At 44.6% G+C, this 24,436-nt stretch overlaps 1 protein-coding gene across 1 annotated transcript; it reads right to left on the reverse strand.

Moving 5' to 3' along the window:
• Positions 1 to 1,863: 1,863 nt before the first annotated feature.
• Positions 1,864 to 21,585, reverse strand: HAL (histidine ammonia-lyase; the record flags this gene model as incomplete). The annotated part of the gene is made up of 20 exons (XM_081084647.1): positions 1,864 to 2,004; positions 3,675 to 3,744; positions 3,840 to 3,948; positions 6,502 to 6,636; positions 8,796 to 8,961; positions 9,040 to 9,105; positions 11,426 to 11,506; positions 12,419 to 12,477; positions 12,575 to 12,670; positions 14,053 to 14,200; positions 14,844 to 14,891; positions 17,160 to 17,299; positions 18,230 to 18,355; positions 18,903 to 18,940; positions 19,494 to 19,560; positions 19,655 to 19,727; positions 19,819 to 19,893; positions 20,207 to 20,234; positions 20,350 to 20,410; positions 21,339 to 21,585. The coding sequence occupies 20 exons, from the start codon at positions 21,583 to 21,585 to the stop codon at positions 1,864 to 1,866; spliced, it is 1,974 nt and encodes a 657-aa protein (XP_080940773.1).
• Between the last annotated feature and the right edge of the window lie 2,851 nt (positions 21,586 to 24,436).

Below are 24,436 nucleotides of genomic sequence, written 5' to 3' on the forward strand. Positions count from 1 at the left end.
TGATTAACCACAGTTAGAATAGCCTTTCCCTAAAGAGGTGGTAAACTATTTAAAAAAATCTAAGAATCCAGTGATAACATGAGACAATGAGTTTATTCTATATATACCTTGACATTCTCTTGAAGGCATGTGATGTCAGTTACTGAGAGAGCTCAATGACAGCCCTGGCTGGTGTGGCTCAGTTGGTTGGGCATTGTCCTGTACAAAGAAAGGCTGTCAGTTTGAATCCTGGGCACATACCTGCGTTATGGGCCTGATCTCCAGTAGGGAGTGTGCAGGAGGCAGCCCATAAATGTTCCCCTCTCACATGGATGTTTCTTTCTCCCTCTCCCTTTCTCTCTCTCTCTCTAAAAAAAAAAAAAAAAAAAAAAAAAATCAATTTGCTCCTGGGTAAGAATCAATAAACTTCGTGTGTGTGTGTGTGTGTGTGTGTGTGTGTTCACATTTTAGCAAGAAGAGCATCAAGAACAGGTTCCTCAGCCTTTTCTGCTCTCTGAATTGCTGTAGGCAGTCGTTCTGACTTCTGTCTCCACCTTCCTCTGGACAGGCTGCAATCTAGAGTGAAAACTATTGTGAAATATGCTGGTGGTCCCATTTTAGGCTGTAATCGGCTTAGTAATCTGGCAAGCGTGTCTGTCCTTGCTTAATCAGCTGTAGGTTTTAGAGTTATAGTTTCAGATTCCTGCACTAGATGTTCTTTCAACATTTGCATGGGAGGGGTGCAAAGTCACAGACAGATCTTAGAAACCTAGAGGGCATTTGACCTATCCTTCATCTTGGAAATTACACTTTTGCCTTCCTAGAAGGCCATTTTTTGGGGAAGAAACATATTGGGTAATACATCCTAGGGCCCCATCTGATTTTTGTCAATGGGGCTTCATGTTAATGGTCACCATTACAGAGAGGGGTTGGTTAACTTCTGAACAACAGATTCCTTATCTGTGAAATGAGGAGGCTTAACACAGGGCTATTATAAGAACGTGAATTGAGAAGGAGATTTGGCTTGAGGAGGTGAGCACACAATACAATATACAGATAATGTGTTATAGAATTGTACACCTGAAACCTATATAATTGTGTAAATTTCATCTCAAAAAATTTAATAAAATAAAAATAAAGAATGTGACTTGAGTGCTAACATATAGCAAAAAAGTGATCATACTAACCTCCAACTCTAGTTTAAGCATCGAGTTCTTTTTGGATATGTGTAGTGATAATTGATAAATATGAAATACGCAGTTCAGTAAGAGACACTCCAATAGAAATCTTTATATCCTTAATCCTTTTACACAGACCTCTTGTTGACCTAACAACTATTCTTTACTATGATTCCATTAGTAGAAGAAAGAGCAACTTAAAGACAAATTAAGATTTAAAAAGGGTTGTTTATGAAGATGTATTAAGGAACACTAGTCATAGCATAGTACAATCAGCCAGAGTTAACTAGTGGAGAACTTGTCAAAGCAAACAAACAAACAAACAAATAAGATTTTCCAAAGTCTAATGTTTTCAGAAAAATGCCATCAATCTGTTTCAAGATGTGAGTTGCTCTAATGTTAAGAGTAAAAGACCCATGCAGTGTAAGTGCTCTTCTCACCCTTAAGAGTGAGATAGCATTAAAGAAAAAAACAAAACAAAAACCTCCTATAATCCCTGCTGCACCTCAGACCAGACCAACAAGAATGCAGTGGGAGGGTTAGCAACCGTATTGCTGCCACCGGTCTAGCCAAAGTAGGTTTTAGAAGAACTGAATTATGTAATGAAGTGATCCACCTAAATAAAGTTCTCAGGCCTCTGCTTCAGCACAGTGCTGCTTGCTGTCGAACTAAGTACCATCTGATCTACATCCCACGGCAAAGCCCGTTAAAGCTCCGCTGACTCCGGGATACTGCTGGACTTCCTGCGCAGAGACTCCAGGGAGAAGGCCGTCGGAGAAACAGGTCTCGATTCAGGAATATGCTCCCTTCTGTATTTTTCGATGTATGGTGAAGCTACTTCCCACACCTGAGAACCAAGGATGAGACCGAAATGTTGACAACATTGTTTTCATATGCCATTAAACATCTACCTCACCTGAAGACAGAACATTATCTGATGAAGGCAGTTGTAGCCGCTGTTTGCTTGCTTTTATGCTAAGGCATTTAACACACGATCAGTGTCTCTGGCTGCTTTCAAAGCTTTTAAAGCACAAAGTCCAAAACTTCTCTGAAGTTACCATGAAGGCTTTCAGCTGCTTGCTCTTCTAAAGCCAAACAAGCCAAAACCCACACAAATCCTAGAGAATTCGGTGTGGACAGAATTAAGGAAAGTTGCTCAGGGTCTGACTGTGTGTTTTCTCAAGCAAACCTCGAATGATAAAAAGCAGTGGATTTCCTCATCTGCTCTGTTTCCCTGTCTCGTGTGCTCTGTCTCTGAGACCCTCAAAGTGGCCACTGGACCAGCAGCACCAGCATCACTGGGGACAAGTTGGAATGTCAGCCCCACTGTGTCCAAATCTGCATTTTCACCCAATTTCCAGGAGACCCACAGGCACACTTCAGTTTGAGAAGCACTGCCTCAGGCCCAGCAATCTGTTCTCTTTCAAGCATAGCACCTTCTCAAATGAAGGCCCTGTTCTTGGTTTATAGCTACTTGTTGTTTTTTACCTGATTGCTGCTGACAGCCAAGGGGCCTTTCCCTCCACTGCCCGCCCCCCCCCCTCTTCTTTTGTATTACCTTAGAAAATGTATGAAGATCAAAGGGAAAAATCCTTCCCCAAGAGCAGAGCAATGATTTCAGGGGAAATCAAGCAATTCTAAGCAATAGGATATTCACAAATTACTACAAAAGGTTTAAAGAACTTTAAAACATGAGTCAGCATGCTAGGCAACTGTCTTTATCCGATGAGTCTATAGTCAATGCAGCCAGAGGAAATCAGTAGTGAAGGGAACCGTATGTCACCAGGGTGATGGGTAGGACACACCAGAGCACCAGACAGACTCACAGCCCTTTGAAGCAAAAACCTGAAACTTTGTTTTCTCTCCAGATCTATGCAGGCATTGGACCAGGTGGTGGTGGTAATGGCATTATAAGAAGAGACAGTGCCCTATCTGGTTTGGCTCTAGCCACTAGAGCTTCGGCCTGGGGACTGAAGGGTCCCAGGTTCAATTCTGGTCAAGGGCACATGCTCAGGTTTCGGGCTCAGTCCCCAGTGGAGGGTGCGCAGCAGGCAGCTGAATAATGATTCTCATCATTGATGTTTCTCTCTCTCTCTCTCTCTCTCTCTCTCTCTCTCTCTCTCTCTTTCTCCCCCCCCCCCTTCCTCTCTGAAATCAATAAAAAGATATTTTTAAAAAATGATAAAGTACTTTTGAATGAAAGAGTACATTCTTGGTGAAGGGGATCCATGAACCTTTCATCTCATTTTCTCTCCGCAAATACTTGTTCCAAAGCTCTGTTTAAAATTTATTTTTGCTTCCAATCCTTAGACACTCAATGTTTGGGTGCCACATGGGACACCTAAGAGTTTATCCAATAGCTTCTTGGTGGCTTTGCAAATTGCGTAAGTACCCTTTTGTTCATTCCAGGGAATAGCCAGAAAATGAATGAATAAGACAAGGTTTCTCCAGGACCCACTCCACTTTACTTTCCCGTAATGACCCCAAACCAAGAAAGAAGCCGAATAGTAAGCTTGCCTGTTGGTCGACAAGCAGTCTGTGCGCTGCCTCGATGTCTGGAGCCATGAAGCGATCTTTTATCCAAGGCCTGCAGAGAACGCAAACCAAGTCATCAGCCAGACATGAGCACTGCCAGGGCTCACGGTTCTGAGACGGTGTCACTTCCATGACGACAGACTTTACCTGACAACCGAGCGCACCAGGTCATAGACCTTCTCCAGGGGAGTGGTTGTCCTCAGGGGGCGCAGGAACTCGATGCCCTGGCAGGCTGCCAGCAGCTCGATGGCCAGCACTGAAACGAGAAAGGAGGAGGGGTGACTGGTGAAAGTCCGACCTCCTGCTTGAGGGCTGTGAATGACAGAAGTGGATGGCCATCTTGGATGCATCTTTAATGGTGAGACGGGGGAATGAGTCCAGGTAAACTCTGTTTTCCCCTTCTCACCTCTCCTAATCGCAATGGGAAAATCTGTTCGCTATTTCCACCTTTGTGTAAGTTTCCTTTTGTAGTTAGTCTTGCTGATCCCTTTGGCCTGAAATACCTGGCACGCAGAACTTCATCAAAGGATTGAAGGAGCCGATGAAGAAGCAAATGAATCTTTGGTTGCCCTGGAACTGAGTCTACAGTTGTTTGTATGGAAACTAATAAAATGATTAATCAATAATAATACAAGAATAAACTTCATGTTTTGTGTACTCCCAACTGTAAACCTACTTTGGCCCCACCCTAAGTAATATCCCTTTCGAGCTTTCAAACTCAAAAGCTACCAAGTCCACTACAACTGAAATTCTAGAAATTGGGACTTAGATGTCTTGCACTCTCATCTCCATGCATCTCAGATCGGTTTATTTTGTGCACACCCCTTTCCTTACGAAACTACCATTGCACTTCTCCCACTTTGCCGGCCCTACTGGTTGTTCAGGTCCTCATCTTAAATACTTCTTTGGAGATGCCTTCTCTCATGGCTTCAGACTCTAGTATTTGGTCGGAATTTTGTTACGTGCTACAAAAAGTTGCCAAGTTGTTGTCCAATGTCTGCCTCACTGGTTAGACCCTAATTTCCAAGCTGGCAGAGAGGAAGAATATCTCCTTCATGGGTTAATCCAGGCAGAATCCTCCTCTTTCTGTGCCCCTTATGCGATGAGGAATCACTAGGCGCTGTAATAAGGCAGATCCTTATCTTGCGAGTTTATATCCAGCACCACTGGGTTCCAAGATTTGTAGGTATTTGTTTAAGATCTGAATCGAAGCAAACTTAACTGATGGTAAACATGCTTGAAAATACCCATTCTTTTTCTAAACTGCACCTGATATAAATGTATAGAACTGCATCAGATGAGCTAGATCTATAATTTGGACCTCTAGGCCAACTTTATTGTCATGTAAGTATCCGAGGACCATGTCCGTGCCAAACACACTTCTAGGTATTCTAGATCCATCTGGGGATGTGATTGAGGCCTGATTTGGACAAACCCACTGTACAGACACTGAGATAATTGGGAGAATTTATAAATTATACCTCAATACAGCTGTTACAAAAAAAGAATATTTAACTCTCTCATTTATCTTAAAATAGTGATAGACTTTTATCAGCCAACTGCTTTAAATACAGTTGCAAAAACTTAGGAACTTAGAACATAAGTACTAAAGGGAGGCAATTTCTCTTAAAAACAAAAAAACAAAAACAAGCAGTAATTAAGAAGTCAGGGAGCAGAGGGCCTAACATCCTGTGAAGTACCTTTGCCAAAATGGTGGGATCTCAGGCTTGTCAAGTCTTTAGGGCCAACCGCCACGTACAGGAAACGCATAGGACAGAGAGCAAGTTAAATGTAACACCACAAGGAAGCTAACAGGTGAGTCCAGAATCCCGGTCTCTATCAGCAAACTGACCTGTTTTTTTCAGCTGGTCAGTGGAATGAAGTGGACTGGGGGGGGGGGGGGTGAAGTGGGGGGAGGGGGAGATGGGACAGCTCTGGATGAAAAGAAGCTTAAAACCTTGACCACCAAATTTAAAATGTGGCTCTTGCATCCTGATTTGAACAAACCCACTGTACAGACACTGAGATAATTGGGAGAATTTGAATGTGTACTCAATGGTGATACCAAGACAGGCTGTGATGATGGCATTCTGGTGGCATCAGAATTTGTGAGAACAATATCATCTCAAGCCCCACCTGAAATGCAACATTTGCATTTTAATGAGATCTAGTGATTCATATGCTCGATAAAGTTTGAGAGACATCAATCTAGGTAATTTCTAGGATCTCCTCACCTCCCTAAGATACGTATCTCTGGCATACATCAAGCCTCCTCTGGTGACACAACCAGTCAAATTGTCCTCAGGTACCTGGAAGTGAGCACGTATCTCCCTGACATGCTAAATGCTTTCATTGTTTTCAACTTGGCGTTAAGCGTTAAAGTATGCAGAAAGAAAATTATATAATGGATTTCTTTGAAAATAGGTTGAGAAGAGAAAAAATAAAGCAAATGTACTGTTGAATCAGTGAGGTGTGTATGAGGTTCATGGCACTAATCTCTACCACTTTGAATATGTTTTGAAAGTCTTGTGTTGTTGTTTTAAAAGCCAGCAGATGAACCAGTTTAGGCAGCAAGAGTGGTTCTGAATCTCCAGCATGAGAATCACCTGGAGGGCTGGCTACCTCCGGATTCCTCTGCCCTGCTCCCTAGAGTTTCTCACTCTGCAGAGCTGGGAGGGGCTTTGAGGATCTGCCTTTCTAACAAGATCCAGGTCATGCTGATGCTGCCGGTGGGGACCCCACTTTGAGGACCACTGGTGAGTCATTCATTTATCAGTGAGGCCCAGGATCCCGGCCTGGCTGGGGTTACCTTGCTCCACGTGCTCGATGACCCTGAGGGCCTTCCTCGCTGCCCATCCTCCCATGGAGACGTGGTCCTCCGTGGCAGCGCTGGTGGAGAGCGAGTCCACAGACGAGGGGTGGCACAGAGCCTTGCTCTCAGAAACTGCAAGAGGTCAGCGCTAGTTAATTATGTTCGAACGGGAAAAACTGCCCAGATGACACATATTTTCCCAAAGTGCTCCATGGCACCCACCCCAGGAGCTTTTGGTGGTTATCCAAGCACCACATGGTCCAAAGTTACTTTGGGAAAGGAACCATGTTGTGTTTTCCCTAACATGAGAAAGACTCTAAAGCTATCATGAGTTCTAACACTGGATGGGAACCCAAATATCACAAAGCCAAGTTGAAAACAATGAAAGCATTTAGCATGTCAGGGAGATACGTGCTCACTTCCAGATACCTGAGGACAATTTGACTGGTTGTGTCACCAGAGATACATATCTTAGGGAGGTGAGGAGATCCTAGAAATTACCTAGATTGATGTCTCTCAAACTTTATTGAGCATATGAATCACTCGATCTCATTAAAATGCAAATGTTGCATTTCAGGTGGGGCTTGAGATGCTATTGTTCTCACAAACTCCCAGGGGATGGCTCTGCTTTTGGTCCAAGGATGATACTTTAAGTAGCAAGGACCTAGGTTACAGAATTCCTTCTCTCCAGCAGGAGAGGTCAAATTCAGAGTCAGCCCCCCCCCCACCCCCACCCCCGCTTTCTAGGATGCTGAGAGTGGCTCTGAGTGAAATGTCACTGTTCTGCATGCTATAAGGAGCCTACCCGAGATAATCTAGCTAAATGGGCTTGCCCAAGACTTGCAGGTCCCAGCACTGCAACCCAAGACCTCTAAACCAGCTACACGGATCAGCAGGCTGTGGTGAGGCTTGTTCAGAAACATAACGTACAAGGGGCCAAAAAAAAGAAAAAGGTTCATTATAAGGAAAGCAAGCTGAGCAACGCCATTAGGCAGCTTGGGAAGCTAACATTCATACGGGGCTTCCAAAGGTCTATAATATTCTCTAGAAATCAACTACCTCCCCCCCCCCCCCAGATTAATAGGAGAACCGGTTGCCCTTTGAAAGGATATTTTAATACGCAGGTAAGTGAGCAAGTAGAAGATATTGGACAGAGGAGAAACTGAATTCAGTGGCCCTTTGTTGGTTATTTGTGTTGAGTTTTAGTGTGAGGCTTAGATGATAAAGGGATTAGGAGGAATAGCAGCTATATTAGTTCTAAAGTTTTACCTGCATTAATTCATTTAATCCTCAAAACGGCCCCACTAGGTAAATTTATCATGCCCATTTTACACAGGAGTAAACTGAGGGCAACAGGACTGAGACTTGTTCCTTGTCACACCGTAAATGGCAGAGTCAGGATTCGAACCCAGACTCCATGCTCTCAGTGAAATACATGCTATCCTGCCTCTTGGGCAGGTTTGCCAGATAGAAATACAGGATGTTCAGTTAAATCAAATTTCAGATTAAAAAAATAGAAGTTTTAGTACAATTATGTCCCAAAAAATTCAAATTTAACTGGATATCCTGCATTCCTATTTGTTAAATTTGGCAGCCACATTTTAGGATTAAGTATTGATTAAAATGAGAACCTCTATCATTGAAATGAGAGCACAGATTTGAGAGCCAAAATGCCTGTCTTTGAATTCTCTGCTTCTTATTAGCTGTGCAAGTGCGGGTAAAACACTTAACTTCTCGGATTTCCAGGTATTCATTTGTAAAATGGAGGTGATAATAAGTACCTGCCCCATGATATTGTTGTGACGATTAAGAGAGTGACTATAAGTGAAGCCCATAGCACTTCCTTGTTGCATGTTGTAACCACATGTGTAGTGGTTGGTATACCTAATGAAATGTATCCAACGTTTTATTATTTTAGATCAGTTCACATTTCATCGTTAACTATGAACATCTTTTTCTTTCTGATGGTCTTCAAATTGAGATTGGGGGAAAAGTTACAAAAATAAAGTTCATATGATGACAAATTGTTTCCTGCAGAGAAGTTGTGGAAACCTCATTGTTTACAATCTCACTTGTGTATTATTATGTGTCAGTATAATATTGTTTAGGTTTTGTCTTATATGTTTTTCTTAAAAATATTAGACAACCTGCTGTGTTTGTATGAAGAGAGGTAGGATGCAGATGGAGGTGTTGAGGAAATTAGATCTCATTCAAAGATAACAGTCGATATTTTCAGATAAAATGGAGGGGCCCTTCAATGGACAGGCTTGGGCAAAGGGCAGTGTCCTTACCCAGGGCTGCGGCTGTGCAGTGGGCTATCATGAATCCAGAGTTCAGACCGCCTTCAGCCACCAGGAAGGCGGGCAGCTCGCTGAGGGAGGGGTTACAGAGCCTTTCAATTCTTCTTTCGCTAATCGCAGCAAGTTCATGGACACCGATGGCCAAATAGTCCAGGGCCTGAAAGAGCGTCTCAATTCAGTTGGCCTGTATTGTAATATGCTTTCAGGGGCAGCAGCAATTCTAAAAATAGCTTACTTTGGCTGGGTATTCACCATGGAAGTTTCCTCCGGAAATGGTCTCTCCCCGGCTGGCAAAGACCATCTTTCAAAATAGGTTAAGGTTTGAACACCCTGAGGTGGCAGCCCTTGTAAAATGTGGAGAGAGAGTCCCCAAGCAGTTGTTGACATAAAGGGACACACACACAGACACCCCCCCCCCCCACACACACACACACAATCTTGAAGAAGAATTGTGTATACCCAAGTCAAGGCCAAAGAAACACAAGGCATAAAAATGCTGTTTTCTCTTGAGATTAGAGATTCTCAAGTGTCATAGCTGTGCTAATCTGGTGGGTAGTAGTTGCTCTTGAAAAGTTTATAACCTGAAACTAAGAGCAGAGACCAGACACCAGTGTAAAAACAAATTCTGTTTCTTCAATGGGCCCTGTGAGCTTGTGCTCCATAGAAAACCTGCTGACTGGAAGACATTGCTGCTGCCCAACCAGCAAATTGTCTGGAATAATCAATTTTGGGAAAACTTCCAAGCAAACTCTCTAACACAGTGATCTGTGTCAGCATTCTCAGCAAAGGGCCGCCAAGAAATCATTGTAAACTCACTTAGGTCTGAGGCAACTTCGGACTCACCGAATATTCATATTCTCAGGGATCTTTGCATTCCATCATGCACTTTACTTAAACCAACAGACAAAGGCAGTAATAAACCCTTCTTCCAGGTTCCAAAGAGCTAATTTTTACCTACTGGGCTAAAGAATATTCGCTACCTATTATATCAACCAGGGACTCATTCTGTGTGAGAACGGTTCTGACTTCCAAAGAGCTGGAGATGCACGTGTTACATGATCTTCATCAAGTCTGGAGTTGCCCTTTTCCATGTATTATAACCGCACGCCTGTTCTTCTCCATGAACCTACCCCAACCACAGGCATTTGGCCTTCTCTCCATTCTCTGAATCCTTATAGCGAGTGATCTCTGCACCAATTTAGAACATAAGCATGTTCTATTGTTCTTTAGCTCCAAATTTGTTGGTTGGCTATTCGATTATAGCAATTAGAAGTTAACTTCCATCATATCTAGTAAGTAGGTAATAGGTGCTCTATCTGCAAAAGAAACCTTAGGAAAACATTATTTCAGGTAACACCAGTATTGCAGGAGAACTCCCAAAGAGTAGGCAATTGGAAATTCATCAGGGATTAAAACCCTTTCATTAAATAAAGAACTTTTGGCTGAAATTTTTGCTGAGGTAAGTGTTGGGGGGAGAATTTAGTACAGAATTATTTCCTCTCCCATTTCCAATAACTTAATGTTTGTGTTTTGTTTTTTTTTTTACTCTCTAAGATATCCTTTCAACCTACATTATGTAAGTGTCTAATGGATATGTCTGCTGTACAGGACAGATAGGTGAGATACGACTACCCGGAGTTCAGGAAAACTACTCCCTTTGGGAGGTGGGATGGTGTACAGGTGGGTTAGTGAGTTGAGGATTATTTAGTATGGGTTTGACTTAACTGTGAAACTATCCGAGAGGACGCAAAACCCACATCCTGAAGTAAGCTCTCCAGAGAAACCTCACACAGCTACTGTGGACCCATGTGCTAGCCCAGGCTGCGAGCTGCTTTCAGGGATGCTGATCCAGCACTCTCCCCAGGGCTGAGACTTGAGGCAGACATGGGATAGGAAAAACAGATTTCTACAGGGTTTGGTGGTCTTCACAGGTAGTATTGTCTCTGTGGAGACTTTGCCAGTGTGACCCCTGAGTGATCGCATTCCATGGCAGAAACAAGATGGCTCTGAGATACCACACCAGGAAAGGGAGTCAGGCCCCGTCTTTGAGAAATGGAAGTGTTCTTACTCTTTTTTGTACAAACACAGAAAACACCGATTTGAGTCAAGTCCATGTCAGAAATAAAACCTCGGGATATGGAAAACCATGCCTCTTTGACCAACACTTTGGTAAATGTTAAAGGTTGCTTCTATCTAAAGCATCATGGCATTACTGGAACCAGGAAGGTGTACATACATGCCACCTACCCTGGTCTCCACAATCACACCTGGCACGTAGGTCTTCCTCCTTCTACCAACAGCCCCAGCAGTGGGTTTTAGGGAAAATGTCTTCATAAAACCTCTCAGTCAATGCTGGAAATCCACCCCATTTCATCGTTAATGGGCCAATTTTGAAGCTTCGGCATGTTCCACTCTGAACCTGAGATTAGGTTCGGAGACCTACCTCTGCCACCTCCCAGCTCGGATCTGGACAAAGTCCCTTAACTTCTGAGCCTCAGGTACTCAGTTTATGAAATGAAGTGACCGGAGGCAGGACAGAGCTGCTGCACGGTGATCACTTCAGATCTTAAAGTTACCAGCTGAAATTCTATGACTATAGTTTAGTAAACGTCAAAAGATACAGGATTATCTGTTGCGCTGTTTAGTTCTGTGGTAATCAGTTTCTTCACAAACGCTATTGTGTCATTCGCCACACCATGGACCTAAAATACAAGAGTAAATGAGTTACTACATGGAAGACTGCCTGTCAGATAGAGTCTGATATCCCTGTTAGAATGCAGGATGTTTGGAAGTGGTATGTATTCCTATAGCAGATCTAATTTGGCAATTCTTCCCCGTAGACGTTTTTGATCTACTAGCTAGAATAGAACTTGCTGAGTACAAGGATGTGAGTCCCCTAGGGAGGACTCTTTATGACACTGTAGACTGGAATTTGACACAAGCTGAATACAGGGTGGGGCAAAAGTAAGTTTATAATTGTGAATAGGAAAATCAGGGAGTTTATTCTTGTGTTATTGAACAACCATAAACCTACTTTTGCCCCACCTTGTATTGTTTCATTCTTGAGTTAATCTCTCATTCAACTAATTACCATATGCAAATGAGTTGTAAAATCGATACAGGATACCTCATGCTAACCCAAGTCATCTGCATTTTTTATTTAAAGTTAAGCCTCGCAGATTTATTTACCATGATTTAGGTCTGCCTATTAAATGCAGCTAAGGTATACCATGAATGGGGAGTTGAATTTTTATTGAACATCTCTGGCTGGCTGGTCCTAGTTCTATCTAACAGGGAGAGCAAGTAAAACTCCACTAACTGGTTAAAATAATGTTGTTACTAAGAAACTGAAAAAGTGAGGGCACTAAACCAACACAGCAAGATGTCTGTTGGACTTCTCTTCAAGGTTGAGCAAAGCAATTCAAAAGCTTATTACATGGACTAGAAACGACAATAATGGGACAAATGGAAGTATGATCTAGAAAATTTTTAATAGAAGCTGTAAAAAAAATTGGATTCTAATTGACCATTACATGATTTTCTAACACCTCCCTCTTTTTCTGCTTCCCACCTGCATTGAGAGAGAGAAAGGACACTTTTGTTTGCTGACTTACCTGTGGACAGCAGCGCAAGGTGTACGCGTCCTGCACGCGGTCACAGAACCTGTGACTCTCTGTGGAAAGGTGAAGGAGACAGCAGGGAACATGTTATCAATTTTTCCCCACAAAACACAAAACCAAATAAGCTCACTCACACAAAAATGCCCAGACCTGCTATTTCTGATGGGTGGTGATCCGAGTCCAAGAGTGACCGAAATCGAAAAGCAACTTCAATTTGCCCAGGATGAGGGCGAACAGCATGAATGTCTAGAATTGTTGAAGGAGAAAGAGCCTGAGCAACTCTTATATTAGAACGAACTACCATGGATGCTCAGAACCATCCACGGAGCTGACACAGCCCTCAAAAGGCCCAGGGTCCTAACCACCACCGAGCAGTAGAAACTTATCTCCAAAAGCACGATATTCCTTATTGTCTTTACTCTTTGAAATCTCCAAGTGCAAATTATGTGTTGAGAATTCAACTACTGGGAATTCACTCAAGACACTGGGCTACCCTAAAAAGATTTAGGCTCGTAATGGAAGGGAGCTCTATAGTGGTCTAATTTAACTAAGTGATTTTGAGACAGTTTTTTTATCCTACTATCTATAATAATAAAAGGGTAATATGCTAATTAGACCGGGAGACCTTCCGGACGTCCTTCTAGACACAGCCATGGTGGCAGGACAGAGGCAGAGTCGGATAGGGGCAATCAGGCCAGGAGGGGAGGGCAGTTGGGGGTGATCAAGCTGGCAGGGGGGGCCAGTTGGGGGCGAGCAGGCCGGCAGGGTGGGGGCAGTTGAGGGCAAGAAGGCTGGCAGACAGAGTGGTTAGGGGCGATCAGGCAGGCAATCAGGTGAGAGGTTAGGAGCCAGTAGTCCCGGATTGCGAGAGGGATTTCTGACTGCCAGCAGTCAGACATCCTCCGAGGGGTCCCAGATTGGAGAGGGTACAGGCCAGACTGATGGACATCCCCCCTAGCACAAATTTCATGCACTGGGCCACTAGTATATAATAATAGTCTTTTAAACCCACTACTTTCTTTTTTTTTTTCTTAAATGTATTTCTTTATTGATTTCAAAGAGGGAGAATAAGAGAAAGATAGAAACATCAATGAGAGAGAATCACTTCCTGCATGCCCCCCACTGGGGATCGAGCCTGCAACCTGGGCATGTGCCCCTGGCTGGAATTGAACCCAGGACCCTTCAGTCCACAGGCCGACACTCTATCCACTGAGCCAAACCAGCTAGGGCATCAAGCCCACTACTTCCTAAGTAAGCTACCACTTCTGTTGTTCCCCCTCCGTCAGTTTTCTAAAGGGGACCAAACTGAATCCTACTGTAGTTCTAAAGCTCTGCAAACAGTTTCCTAAAACAGCACTTAGTTTGATGAGAGTCAGACCTAGGTGATCTGGGGCAGGTTACTTAACTATCAGGGTCAGCATCTATTTATAAACCAGGGTCATTTCAATTGTCGATTGTGGCAGAATTTAGAAGAAACTGTAGCAGTATTGGGCACACCATAGGCTCTTGAGTTTTCTCTTTCTTCCCTACCACTCACCCCCACCCCTCACATGTCTAAAGACCTCAACCAGCCCACCCCACCAGCTCTGGTTGAATGAATAACAACCAAACAGAGGGACCATGCTGACCGGTATCGAAGGCTTTGGTGGTGCCCTTCAGCACCTCCAGCGTCAAGGCCGCCACTATGTCAGCCTGTCGTGCAATAGCACTGGCTCTCTCCACAGCTTCACAGCCCAAGGAGGTGATCATCTGCGTCCCATTGATGAGCGCCAGACCCTTTGGGGCAGAGGAGAGAGGTTGCCTACTGTATTTCTCTAACAAGCCTATGTACAAGTTGATTTAGTCTTTTGCTCTCATGAGAGGAAAGTTAGCCAGTCAGTTAAACAATGTTTATTCATGTTTTCTGAAGTGCAGGTCAGTAATGATTATTTAAGCACTTTAGGACTAAGTGCCATCCTACATGAAATTACTACTATCAATCTGGCAAATAGAATAGCTGTTAAGTATCCCCATTCTCAAGGCAGCAGAGCAGCTCCAGTGTGGAAGGCATATACAATCTTAATTATGCTACATTTCTTCTTTAATTTATCATCATTGTAGACAAGATACACTAAAACATTTCTAGTCCAATACTCTTGGCTTAGAGAATCCTAATAGATGCTGGATTAAAGTGCCTCTAAAGGATCTCTAGGGATCCCAATTTAAAGTTTAAGTTCTTAGGTAAGAGAACCCTTAAGCATTTATGGCATGAAGAATTTTTTTAAATATTGATGGAGGAGCTGTTTCTTCAGTGATCAACTTTCAACAAACATATGAGCCATTTTTATTTTAATAAATCACTGAGACTGGCATTAAGACTGAAAGTAGTGTATAAATGAAGACTTGTTGACATGGACAAATTTCCCTTAAACATCCTTACCTCTTTTGGCTTCAAAACTATTGGTTTCAATCCATGGGCTTCCAGGACCTAAAGAATGATTTAAGAAATTAAAATGGGTAACAATTACTAATTTAATGAGGAACCCAATAAAAGATCTTTCAGCCCAAAGGTCTGTCTTATAAAAGACTTGAGCCCCAGTGCATGGATTCGTGCACTGGTGGGGTCCCTTGGCCTGGCCTGCACCCTCTCGCAATCCGGGACCCCTGGAGGGGGGTGGGTGTCGGCTAGCAGGTTTCAGAGACAAGGTCTATCCTCTAGGCCAGTGATGGCGAACCTTTTGAGCTCGGCGTGTCAGTATTTTGAAAAACCCTAACTTAACTCTGGTGCCATGTCACATATAGAAATTTTTTGATATTTGCAACCATAGTAAAAACAAAGATTTATATTTTTGATATTTATTTTATATATTTAAATGCCATTTAACAAAAAAAAAATCAACCAAAAAATGAGTTCACGTGTCACCTCTGACATGCGTGTCATAGGTTCGCCATCACTGGTCTAGGTCCTTTGTGTTAAGTGTCCACGTTAGTGACTCACCTTTCTCCTGTGGCTTCCTGAGCACATATGCACACCTGTGCTGTGCGAAGGCTGGGCTTCTGACTGTCTGTCCATAATCCCTACCTCCGAAGCTTAACCCAGAAAGTCCTCCTATGTATCTAAACACTGGCAGATACATTGGTTGTCAGAGCAGGGCTTCTCACTTGTTTGGCAAGTGTGTGGGCACCAATGAAGGGGGTATGGTTGGCCTAATAGATAGGAACAGAATCCTGAGGGGAAATGGGCCAAATGATCTTACTCTGAAATAAAAGAAGTAAAAACAGTCAATAAGTTAAGGTCCCTCTAGGGAAGAAGGAAGAGAGAGCCTGCACCATTTGCTATGTCAATTTCTCAGGTTATTAGACCACCTATTGTTGTGGGTGTTGGGCTGGGCCTGGTGTGGGAAAAATGGAGACCACCAAGCTCAAGGGCAATTATAGTAATAGAATGTTAAGTGCTCCAGGAGGTAGGAAGTGGGTACAGTCAGTGAGAAGTAATCAGGTAAGATGCTAGGAGAGCACAGAGGAGGAAAAAGGAGAGTTGCGGGGGGGGGGTTAGGGAAAAGAACTGGAAGAGCAGAGAGGGAAGTTTCCCGGAGGACTTAGCAGAAGGAGGAACCGGAGTGAGTGGGGAAGAGAAGCATGGACCTGTGCTGGTCCCTCTGCCTAGGACACAGCACCTTCCAGCTGCAAGGAGCCTCCAGCTTCTGTGATGGAGAACCCTGGCAGGGAAGAAGGAGGAGAACATGACAAACAAGGCTCTTGCCGCCACTTTAAGTTCAGACTTTCTCCTAACGACAGTGAGGAGCACTGTAGTTTTTAGCCAGGACATGCTCAGATTTGCTGTGTGAAGGTGGCCCGGGGAACACTCTACACAGAGAAACGATCAGGAAGAGTGTGCATGGAAGGAAGGTGATCTGGAACCTGTATCCCCATAAGGATTATCTGTTTCATTAACTTCTCCCTTCTCCTTGGTCCTCGACCCTTTGCTTACTGTTAGGGGACCTCCCAACAGTAGATCTGAGGTGGCACTTTAAATAATTCTTTGTGCTGCTCTGATGGAATATGAGGATGAATGAAGAAAAAAAAAAGCTTTATCAAACGCAAGCCTTTCTAATTAGCCACGTGGTGGGAGCTTTCAGGGAAATGGAACCTTCTTTCCCGAGGCCATAGAGCAGTGGTTCTCAACCTGTGGGTCGCGACCCCTTTGGCGGTCGAACGACCCTTTCACAGGGTTTGCCTAAGACCATCCTGCATATCAGATATTTACATTACAATTCATAACAATAGCAGCATTACAGTTATGAAGTAGCAACGAAAATAATTTTATGGTTGGGTCACAACATGAGGAACTGTATTTAAAGGGCCAGAAGGTTAAGAACCGCTGCCACAGAGTGAGTGCTATGATCCACAGCTTAGTCCCTGTGAGACTGGCAACTAAATAAACCTGCAATGACGTGTGACCTTCAACTAGGCACCTGAATTGTTTTGGGTGCTGAAGAAATTCCTGGGATCAACACTGGCAGCTGTACCTTTTCACCAACGTGATCACCAAGTCCAGAGGCTGACAGCTGGGTATGGAAGCTAAGAGCCTTGTCTAGTTTGACTTCTAAGCTACAGTTTTTTCATCTATAAAATAGGGATAACAGTGGCCCCCTCACTCAGATACTGTAAAGATTAAGTGTTATAAAGCATGCTGGACACCTGGTGTCCAGCCCAGGGAAAATCCTTCCGATGAACATTGTTGTTAAAGTCTTACGTATTTAGCATCAGCCCAGCCACTCTTTGGAGACCACATCTTCCCTTCTCCAGTTAGCCCAAGAGCAAGATGAGAGAGTGGAGCAAGGTCTCCACTGGCACCAACGGTTCCTTTCTCTGGGACATAGGGCAGGCAGGAGGCTAGGAGGGAGTAGACAGCAGTTATTCCAGGAGAACTTCATTCTGGTCAAGCTCACTTTGCCAGTGAGACCCACCTCTCCCAGTAGGATCTAGTACAAATGCCTGGAGAAAGACAATTACTCAAGGACAACAGAAAGCATTATAGGTTTTAGCCAAGACACAGTCAGATTTGCTGCATGAATGTGGGTGAGGAACACTATACATAGAGAAACAATCGAGATCAGGCTGCGTGAGGGAAAGGTGATATGGAACCCATATCTTCATGAGGATTAACTTCTTCCTCTGTGGTCCTCTGCTCCTTCACTTATTGTTACTGTGCATGTTCTAATCTGACCTAGAAATTTCTAGAATTCCAGCAATGTATCTTAAAGACATAATCAGGTACTAGCTGGTTCATTATAGCCTTGTTCCTAAGAATAAAAAGTTAGATATGATTTAAATTTGGAATTAAGAGATTTTCTTCTGACCAACAGTTGGGTGTGGCCATTCAAACCTATTGGAGAATGTTTGGAAACATGTAAATATTGACTTTAGAAAAGTGATATAAAATGTTCCAGAAGGAGAAAGTTCACCAAAGTGTTGACGGAGTTTTCTGGGAGGTAAAGTCATAGGCAACATAATCTCTACTTGTACCAGATTCCTAGTCTGCCATTTCACCACCACGTATAAAAGGACATGTACTATTCTGTAGGAAGTCCCCAATAGGTTTCTAAGTAAACTCGGACACCGAATAGCAGTGTTTTTGCTAATTGTTAAATACTGTCAATAGGATTATGCAGTGCCACCCACAGGGCAGCTTCCAGACCAGAGTTCACCCTGGGAGATTCTCAGAACTCTAGGGCCCCAGAAGTGCCATCAGATCTACCTTATGGGACATGCCCAACCTCAATGGAGGGTAATGGAGGGTCAGTCAGGGATCCATTGCATTACCATTAAATGCTTCGATAACTTGTTTGAGGGTCTCCAGGGAAATGCCACTGTATCCTTTGGCTAAGACATTGATCCTTAAAGCCAAGAGCATCCGACATCTCTCAGGGATTAGTGGTTTCCCAACACCTACAAAACAATTGAAAAACAAAACCTCTTCCACCTCCTGACTGCCTCCATCTCTCAAGTCTTTCTTCACTTCTTAACTCAGAGTTGGACTGCTCTCCCTCCTCACTTTCTTGCTTCTTAAAGACTCATCTTCCAAAGGTGAAACCCCACATTTGCCTTCTCAGTTTCCCTTCTTGGAACACTTCAGCAAGCCCCCACTCCCCACCCAACATCCTTAGAATAGTGTCCAGACTCCTCAGCACAAGTTGCTTTGCAATCTCACCTCATCCTGATGAACTCATTCCCTGACTTTCAGCCCTAATTTTGTGTCCTGAGTGCACCACTCTCAGCATCACTGCTCCTGTCCCAATCCCGTCCCTCTACTTGGCCTATTCCTTTTTCTGAGATTCAGCTGGAAGGTGGTCTTGTCTGCTGCTTTCTGCTTCCCTCCCTCCCCCGAAGCACCCAGTCCCTGGAATATATTGGCTGTTACAGGATGCATCACACTGTACTTTATTCAGCTAACCAAATAAGATCTAGGAGGTACCCAACATTTCGAATGATTTACCTGAAGAATGTGAACGTACGAGGTTGAGCTGGAGCTCCCTGAAAGAGAAAGGGGAAAAAATCTTCTTACTGTTACTGTGCACGTTCTAATCTGACCTAGAAACTTCTAGAATTCTAGCAATGTATCTTGAAGACGTGACCAGGCACTAGTTGGTTCATTATAGCCATGTTTCTAAGAACAAAAAGTTAGAAATGGTCTAAATATGGAATTAGGAGATTTTCCTATGATCAAAAGTTGTGTGTGGCCATTCAAACCTATTGGAGAATGTTTGGAAACATGTAGATATTGACTTTAGAAAAGTGATATAAAATGTTCCAGAAGGAGAAGGTTCATCAAAGTGTTGACAGGGTTTTCTGGGAGGTAAACTCATAGTCGTGAAAATGGTCCCTCATCTGGGGAAGTGAGGGGAGGCAGTGGAAGAAACCAGCAAGCCTATAAGTTCAATACCAAGTCGTGTGTAAATTAACCCGAGCCTCATCCTCTTCATCTGTAAATTGTGTCAAATGATATCTCCCTTGTTGAAAGGAATCTGAAAAAGGGGGGGGGGGGGTAGGTGGCATGTGGATGTGTGCGAGCAGGAGCCAAACTTACTCTAGCTTATTGATAGGAATTACAGTTCTGGCAAATTTTCCAAAACCTGTAGTAATGCCGTACACAACTGGAATAAAAGACAGACACCATCCAATTAGATGCAGGACGTATTTTTTTTAAGTCTATAAAAATAATTGTATAACACAAAGGGGGAAAGATACCCGTTTTTTCTTTTATGATGCTGTCTATGACTTCCCTGGATTTTTGCACCTTCTTTTCCGCAGTTGGGGTGAGCTAGGAAAACATTGGTCAGAGAGGAGCACGTGGAAGATGTCTACTTGTGGCAAAAAGGGTCAGAGGACGTCCGTCCCTCCCTCCCCCTTACCTTTATTTTGTAGCGTCCCTTGCCCAAGTTGACCAGGTCCTCCGTGGTGAGGCTGTCCCCATCTAATTCGATGTACTGCACAAAGGAAGGGGTCTCCGTGAGTCTGAACAGCTTAGCTGCTCGAACAAGAGATAGGGAAGCCTCAAGCAGAACCAAACTTGGCCACTTCAGAGATTTTATCACTGCTATTAATGTGCTAAGATAAAAGACACCTTACTTAAGAGGAAGCTGAGTATGGACTGTTTTTCTAGTGCTTTTTCCTACAACATGGAGCTGAACAAAGTCCTGTCCTAATTGGTAGTGTTTGCTCATCAATCTTGCTGGCCCTCCTCCTCCTTAAATGAGGGGGACTTCATTTTCTTAACGAAAAGAGTGGTTTGCCGCTTACCTTTTCAGGCTCTCGGTATTTGCTATACCTGAATCCAGGTAAAGGAAATTACTACTGAGAAGTGTAGCACAGCCCCAGCCCCGTTCCTGGCGGGAGCACTCCCCCCCCCCCCCAGTACCCCCAGAATCTGCAGGAAAGGATACAGGTAAACTCCCTCTGGTTGCGATGGAATGAAGTCAGGAGACATGGCATCCCCTTCTATAACTGAAACAAGAAGACAAGAAGGACCCCTTACACACCACAGCGGAGAGCCCCTTTGGCCTTGCTGGTAAAGCAAGGAAGTGCCGGCCCTTCAATTGCCTTTGAATTCTATCAAAATGGCTGCTTTAAAGTGACTTCAGATACTTCCAAGTGCTCTTAGCATCTTTACAATGAAGGAGAGCAAAGGGCAGAGATGCAGGTGCTGGGGGTGGACCCTGGTTTAAATGAAAGTTCAAGATCTAACCCCCACCTCTGTCCCATCCCAGCTTTATTTTGTTTGAAATCTGAACTCCTCTGTGCCACAGGCCTCTCATCTGGTGAAGGTCTTTTGAAGGGCTTCACCTTTAAGTTTATAAAAATAGTTACATACACCACTTAGTGGTTGAGCATATGAACAAGGAGGCCACAGTTCAATTCCCTGTCAGGGCATATGCCCGGGGTTTGGGGCTCCATGGGGTGAGGGTGGGGGTGGGGGCTTGGGGGAGGGGGGAGGTGCAGGAGGCAGCTGATCAATGATTCTCTCTCATCATTGATGTTTCTCTCTCTCTCTCCCTCTCCCTTTTTCCCTGAAATCAATAAAAGTTTATATATACATATATATATATTATATATATTTTAAGTTATATAGGACAAAGTAATTCAATTACTGCGAAGGGATTCAGACCTGCAGTTCCGAGCTCACATCTGCTCTTGGCTTCTTACTAGCAGCCTGACTGACTCTGGGTAAGTGGCGTCCTCTGGGAGCCTGTTGCCTTGTTGTAAAAGGTGGATAGACCTGCCCCCACCCCCGCCCCCTTCTCAGTAGGGTGGGTGAGGACCGAAGGCCCCCAGAGGCCTAGCAGCACCTGCACAGCCAGCAGGTGGGGATGGCAGCCCAGCCTCCCGGGATGTGTGCTGCATCCATTCGCGCCTCTCCCCTCCGGCCACTCACCCACTTCCACGAACTCATTGTCCTCCAGGGCCACCTCCAGCGGGTCCTCATTGTCCAGCAGGCCCAGGCCCTTGCAGCGGCGCACCAGAAAGTGCACGTCGTCCACCGAGGCGAAGCCACCATTGTCCGGCTTGTTCTTGATGTACCTGCGCACGGCCTCGCGACCCAGCCAGCCCACCGTGAGCTGCGCGTCCTTGCAGGGCACGGCCAGCCATTCTCCGCGCACGTGCACTGTGTACCTGGGCATGGCTCCCGCTGCTCCTGCAGCCCCTGAGGCTACCGCAACCAGGCCGTCTGCAGGTGACAGTCACCAGGAGCCGACAGTTTTATCTAGCAGCGGCTACCGAGGTGTGGTGGGTGGGGAGGGCGAGGATGGACTTTCAAAATATGCCACCTCCCTTGCCTTTACCAATTCACGCGTTGGACAAATATTTATCAAGGCCCCAGGGTCCCTTTGGGTTTTTGCAGTTGAGCTAGAGGCCGGAGAGGGGGATGCAGGGAGGTCAGCCGCCTGCACACCAGCGATGCAGCCCTACGGCAGTAAGGCCTGGGGGTCTTAGCGCCCTTTTCTTCAGGCTCCCCGGTTTCTCCCTCCCGGGTTCCTGTCTGCATTCCCTTCCATTAAGAGCAACTTATAAACACCATGTTCCTGTCTTTATTTGGGATTACTCAACTGTGAAATAACCTGCCGGCCAAGTGTGACACCGGGAAGTGTGGCAATCCTCACTCACTTGTTTATTCCACAAACAGGTGTTGAGCAAGGCCTCTGTCACTGCTAAGGTTCTCCCAAGCTGCTCCTCCACAGAGGGAGACTGCAAAGGCCAGAGATCATTTTCACAACTTTTCAAAGGTCACCGTCTGGACCAAGAGCCAGGGCTTGAAGGTTAACAGCTCAGCCAGCCCTGGGTGGAACTCCTGCTCCGTGGCTGGTAAGTTCTTAATTAGCCGGCTTCCTCCTCAGAAGGGAAAGGGAATAAATGCCTCACCGCAGTATTTGCCATATCTGCCTGGGATCCAACCCTGGGCCTGCCTTTTATGAACTGTGACCTCTGGCAGGTCGTTTGACCTCTCTGGGCCTCAGATTCTTCATCTATAAAATGGAGATATTGATAGTGTCAATTGCAAAGGCCTGTTTGGTGAGAGGACTGAGTGAGTTCACACACGGAAAGCCCTTAGAGCTGCACCTGGTGCACCGAAAACGCTACCGACGTGTTTGTGACTACTATTTGGACTGCAGTACTCTATAAACCTATTTTGTTTTATAGATGTTCTTTCATCTTTGTACATGAATATCCCTAATCCAGTTAAGCATCTTCAACACAGATAACTGCTCCCTGCACCCAATTCATTGCCACTAGTATTAAGAAAGTGTGAAGAGCATGAAAAAGATCAAAGAAATGTGGGCTAGTTTAGTAGTGGGCACTAGTTGAGCAGCATTTTGGTGGTCAGCCAGTTTCTAGAGATTTGATTAACACAATAGAAAAAAAAAATCCTAAAAAGTCTGTTCCTATTAAAACAGATTTCTGCTGGGACTAGAGACACAGTTGCTCACAGAAATCAGCCATACCGGCATCTCTTTCTCTGGCAGCTTCCGGAATGTGTACAAATAAAGAGCTAGCATGCCTTGAGCCTTATTGAAACTTGCACTTGAGCCACCCAAGTTCTAACCGCATTCTGGAACTTGTCATCTCCTGAATTTGATACACATAAATCTTCCATTCCAATACCCACCTTCTGGCCAAGCCTTATAGCCTTGCAACCCCCTCCCCCAACCCCCCAATTTACTTCGGTCATCTCCGCCCTTAGGACTTGACCTCTAGTTGGTTCCTTCTGCCCTGCACCTCCTACCTGCTTCTTCACTTACTTTCCTAGGAAGCCAGTCCCCTAGTTGCCCACCTGGACCACTTTCTTCAACACTTTGAAATTTCTTTATAACATTAAACCTGTGCCTACACTCTGAGTAAAACCCGACCCCTGTGTTCACCCAGGGAGAGGCTCTGTTACAGGAAGTCCTGTGATGGTGCAGATGGTGGCACTGCCCTCCTACTTGCCCGCCCACTTTCCAAAACATTCACCGCCTCGAGGACCTTTTCAAATTCTCAGAGGACCTTACCTCCTACCTCTCAGAAAACAGGCCCTTTGACATGAAGTAGCTGAACTTTCTGCTCCCTTCCATTCACTCATCCAATAAATATTTCTTGGAACACCTGTTATGTCCCAAGTACTGTGCTACATGCTGGGGATGAATAAATACAATGCATTCTCTGCCTTTATGGTGCTTACTCTCTGGGGATGGATGCAGACATGTAAGGAAGACTGGTCAAGTCCAACTATTCCCTGTGCTGTGAGAAAACCCAAACTGAGCCCAGCTTTTGAGCAATCCCAGGCCAGACACGGGACATGTGAGGGAAGAAGGCTCCAGATGATAGCAGCTACCAGCAAATTGCATCACACCCAGAGATCTGAGGCTCAGGCCCTAGACCAGGGGTGGGCAAACTTTTTGACTCGAGGGCCACAATGGGTTCTTAAACTGGACTGGAGGGCTGGAACTAAAGCATGGATGGACTGTTTGTGTGAACTAATATAAATTCAAAGTAAACATCATTACATAAAAGGGTACGGTCTTTTTCTTTTTTAGTTTTATTCATTTCAAATGGGCCGGATCCGGCCCGCGGGCCGTAGTTTGCCCACGGCTGCCCTAGACACAGTAGAGCAGAGATAAGCTATTTCCACTGGTTATGTCCAAAATCATGACCCAAACACCCACAAATGTATACCCTCACTTGTTACTCTCTCCATCCAGAACACACCTCCAATAAGATCTTTCTTGTTCCTTGACTCATTTATGCTTTCTTTTCTCCAGAAAGCATTCCCTAAACCCCTTTCTCTGGGCTGCTTTAGCGTGCCTCTTCTTTAGCATTTTATAGGAATTACTTACCTTTGTTCACCCGGAAATTATGTGTATACACCAGCCTGGCACAAAGACACTGAACAGATGCTTATTAGCTGACGTGAATATAGACTCCACTGAGCTGGCCCCAGGTAAATGTTTGGACGTGTGTCTTTAGCGCCCTCTGCCTTCCTCATAGCACCCTTCC

Source organism: Myotis nattereri (genome assembly GCF_964212035.1).
Source record: "Myotis nattereri genome assembly, chromosome: 2".
NCBI lineage: Eukaryota > Metazoa > Chordata > Mammalia > Chiroptera > Vespertilionidae > Myotis > Myotis nattereri.